The 4,371-nt window shown below is 41.7% G+C and overlaps 1 protein-coding gene and 1 non-coding gene across 2 annotated transcripts; both read left to right on the top strand.

Moving 5' to 3' along the window:
- Positions 1 to 2,002: 2,002 nt before the first annotated feature.
- On the top strand, positions 2,003 to 2,075 carry TRNAR-UCG (transfer RNA arginine (anticodon UCG)). Its single transcript has one exon. It is a non-coding gene; the product is annotated as a tRNA-Arg (tRNA).
- Positions 2,076 to 2,882: 807 nt separating this feature from the next.
- LOC106116647 (uncharacterized) lies at positions 2,883 to 3,669 on the top strand. Its single transcript, XM_013310537.1, has 2 exons — positions 2,883 to 3,189; positions 3,371 to 3,669. The coding sequence occupies exons 1-2, from the start codon at positions 3,112 to 3,114 to the stop codon at positions 3,596 to 3,598; spliced, it is 306 nt and encodes a 101-aa protein (XP_013165991.1). The 5' UTR covers positions 2,883 to 3,111; the 3' UTR covers positions 3,599 to 3,669.
- The last annotated feature ends 702 nt before the right edge of the window (positions 3,670 to 4,371 follow it).

Raw genomic sequence — 4,371 nt, 5'->3', positions numbered from 1 at the left:
GAATCATGCAATCGCACACGGTGCATGGCGGTGCATGCTTAATGTGCGCTCGGAACAGGCGCAGGCGCCGCTCTATTGTTTGCTCCTTACATTGTTAGACTTCCCGTAGGCAACCTGCGCAATGCGACCCGACTACTCCTGTTTTCTACATACCGAGAACAGCGAAAGTATTCTGAATTATCTACATTAATACAATTTGAAGAATTTTTTTTTAAATTTGAAATTATGTTTTTTTTATCCGACTACTGAAAAAATAACTTTGTTGTGCTTGGTGGAGTGAATAAGTATTTTCAACTGTGCCTGGTACATTACTCGCACATCCAGACTGGAGCCGTCAATACCAGCATCTTCCATGTGAGCGCATACAGCAGTCGAACTCCCCGCCCGCTTGCCGCATCCACAGTTGAGGCACGAACATCGCCATCTGTTGTGGTTTTGGCGCCCATTGTTTTTACAAATGGAATGCGGAACATTTATTTGTGGTTTTTCATTCAGATATTGTCGATACATGATCGCTACTGATGGTCGACTGCTCCGTGAACTTGTGTTTGTTATGTGCGGCACCGTTTCAGCAGTGGAAACCTACGGCAAAGCGAAACCTAAGTTATACTGCTCGTAATCACCTATAACTTTTTACTATAATTATTTTTGAACAAAATCAACGTGTTACTTAGTTACTAGATTTATTATTAATTAGCCATAGAAAAAACATCAACTTGTTTTTACTTAAACATTATTTTCGATTAACATAAGTACTATACTAAACCTTTACATAAAAAGGAAATAAAGGATATACATAAAAGATGCGCTAATTTCGTAGCACTTGCTACGAGCGTTCTTGAGAGAACCCGGTGACGGCGCTAAAAACGCAATTATGCAGTGAGAGCCAACGCAAACGTTAGAAAGAATTTTATGAATACCGACCGATCATTGTGCATTCATTTTCATAAATTATTTTTTTCACTAACAATTAGTGATAAATATTCTGATAATCATTATTTAGAAATAATTTGAAGCACTAGATTTTTTTCTGCTGTCCTGGGTTCGAATCCCGCCATTTACCAATGTGTTTTCCCATTTCCGATTTACATATGTACATTTATCCGACGTTCTTACGGTGAAGGAAAACATCGTGATGCAACCTGCACATATCTGAGAAGTAATTCAAAGATATGTGTGAAGTCAGACAACCCGCACTGGGCCAGCGTGGTTGACTATGGCCTTAACTTAGGGTTGGCTCCGAGCCCCTCGGTGGGGACATACAGTGAGCTGATGATGATGATGATGACTAGATTTTTTTTCTGCTACGTTTAAAGAGCGACAGGTTGTCGAGTGCTTAGTTATAGTTGTCCGGCGATGAAGAATCATGAATTCTATTGAGTTCTCTATAGAATTGAGAAGTGATGGCTCACGATCGTAAATGTATGATAAGTGCTATTTGTTTGTATCAGTTGGCAGCGGCCAGTGGTGGTTCTGCGCTGGACAATAGCGAATTGCTCGCCATTTGTGTCCGCGTACATTGCCCGCTTCCTTTCCCGTTAAGGTATCGTGCGCCGTATATGTCGCGCAATGGTGCCACTACGTTATGTCTTGTTGTTTGTTTGTTGGCGATTATCTCGCGCTATTGTGTCGTCGGTCGGGTAAATGTCTTCATCGTTATGTTGTTCGGGTGCGGCCACCTCGGGTAGATATGTCCCTATGTATTTTTATGAATAAGAATTAAAACATTGACATTGTAAAGTTGCTGACCCTCCCACATCCGGAATTCAAATACATAGAAACCTTGCAAGTGTCTCTGAAGCCATTGCACACCACAAGACATCTGCGACACCACAACCCTTAGGGAAGCCTTCCAAATGGAACCTTAACCATGTTCCATTGGGACTCTACAATTTTCTTCAAATAAATCCTCATAGTGATGATGAATTCAAGTTAACATTAAAATTTAAAGTTTTCATTCCCATGACGGAAACTAAACCAGCAGTTTACATTTAGCTAACGCGACCGTGTGGCCTAATGGATAAGGCGTCGGACTTCGGATCCGAAGATTGCAGGTTCGAGTCCTGTCACGGTCGATTTTTTAGTACATTTTTTGAAAAAGAAAAACAGTTTTTTGTCTTAACTTTCTAACTGATACTAGCAGTGTGAATCGCATGACACACTCTATTACGCGAATCCGGATTAGCTACAAAATTGCATTTTTTACACATTTTGGTCGTTGTCAATGGAACAAGTAAAAGTGACATTCTGACTAAAGATATCTTTGTTGTTATTTGCCTGCGGGCACTCATTTATATATTTCAAACAAGGCGAGGTCGCCGCACCTAGCGACAAGTGAATAGGATGCACCAAACTTGTCTTATCGCACGCTCTAATTGTCCGGCGATATGCACAGGACGAAAATACCATCAGGCGCGGTCAGCTCGCACCACCATCACTGCTGATAACGTAACATAGGTAGCGACATCCGCAGAGCTGTCGATACATCGCGGTCTCTCACTCTCACAGACAACCGACAACCAGCAATATTATCAACATATTTTACTACAAATGCTTCTAATAGGAGTTTCAGCACATCAACGACGCGGTTACTTCCTTCACATAGCACTAACAACGGTTATGTTAGCAGTACCGGACTGCAGATAAAGTTATCCTGGCTGCGGCCACGGCCGACAGGGAAAGGAATTTGTTTTTCCTTATTCGTCCTTTCATCTTTTTATACAAAATACTTCAAATAAAATGAATTTCATTAAAACAATCTCATAAAGTATTATTAATAAATACAAGGAGTATCTATGTATATATATATATCCTTTATACATCAGAATTTTAATCTCATAGTAAAAACTTCATGTTGTATCTTAACAGAAATAAATAAAAAAAACTATAACATCAATCAAAACATCAAACATCAGGCCACCAGCAATATCCATTAAAAGCAATAATCAATATCGAATTTCTCTACAAATACAATCCATATAATGCAGTGAGTAAGGTAATACCCGTGCGCACCAGCTGCCTTGTTGTTGTCGGGTAGTAGCGGCGTGCAGGCAGTGTGCCAGCAGTGAGCCAGCCGATGTCAGCTGGGACTGGTGGTGAGCTCCTGGCGCCATGAACATGCTCCATGTTCTGGTCGTGCTGGTGACGATCCTGGCCTTCGCTGTGCGTTGGCATTATGTCATGGCCGGTGTGAGTCACTGCCTTCTTTCTCTTTTTCATATTCGCAATTCGTAATAGTTCTTACTAATAAGATTCGATAGCGCAACTGGATGGCTCATTTCGATTGAAAAACACTAGCTTGCAAAGAATCTTGTCATACTTCCATATCCCTAGTCTTACTATTGAAATGTGTGTAAATTATGATCGTCAGATGAAAGCTCGAAGTGTGGAAGCAGTAGACAGCTCAAGGTGGTGCGTAGGGCGGCGGCTGCAGCCTGATGCGAGCGAAGGCCGGCATCCGCGGGCGCGCCCCTCAGCGTCGCTGCGTGCGCGCTCCGCCGCGTTTCGACCACCCTACAAGCGAGACCCCGACATCTTTCTGGACAACGAACCCATCGGCCAGCAGCCTCGCGTGCACGCTAACACACCCCATACATGATAACGTTACCTTTCCATCCGTATATCTAAACACAGCGCAGTCGTATTTTGTAAAATAAAAAGTGACGCTTCTCTATGGCTTTTATTTCTATGAATGGTTTATCCGCAAATGTTTAATTGTTGAATAACTGCTTTTATTTATTTCGATATGTGGTATACTTCTTAATTGTTGAAACACAATCTTACTGCTTTATTTTGGTTGATGGACCACAATCTGGATTGGCAGAGATTATAAACATACAAACTAACAAATGCTACACCTCACAATTCTGTATTCATTCTTTAATATGGTTTGTATTCGAACGAGGAAATGCGCCAGCGTAAAACATTCTTAAGACAGGCAATACATAACATTTTTATTAAATAATTATAAACATTCAACAAAGCATTAAGGTCATGACCGAGATGGGGAGCCATATTGCCGCCTCCTCGCAGCTGGCACCATCAAATATCGTATGTTCTTTTTGTAGTAGGGGCAGGCTGGCTCGTCGCATCCCAGCACCTCCGCCTCGTGTACGACGTGACCCCCGCGTTGCAGCAACTCATCCCCGAGGATCAGCCTCCTGGCGCAAGCCAACAAACACGGTCCACACAGAGCTACAGCACAAACCGCTGCTAAAAATTCCAGTAGTAGCATCACAGCTTCTTGCCACATCATTTTAGCTTTAGTGAGTGATATTGATTTCTGGACAAATACATTTTTAAAAATGTCTTTCGAGTCTGTGTTTAAATATTAAAATACACAACTTCTTTGCAATTTAAATACTTGTCTAA

This window comes from Papilio xuthus, unplaced genomic scaffold, assembly GCF_000836235.2.
Source record: "Papilio xuthus unplaced genomic scaffold, Pxut_1.1 DF827714.1, whole genome shotgun sequence".
Taxonomy (NCBI): domain Eukaryota; kingdom Metazoa; phylum Arthropoda; class Insecta; order Lepidoptera; family Papilionidae; genus Papilio; species Papilio xuthus.
This window is presented reverse-complemented; position numbering and strand designations above follow the sequence as displayed.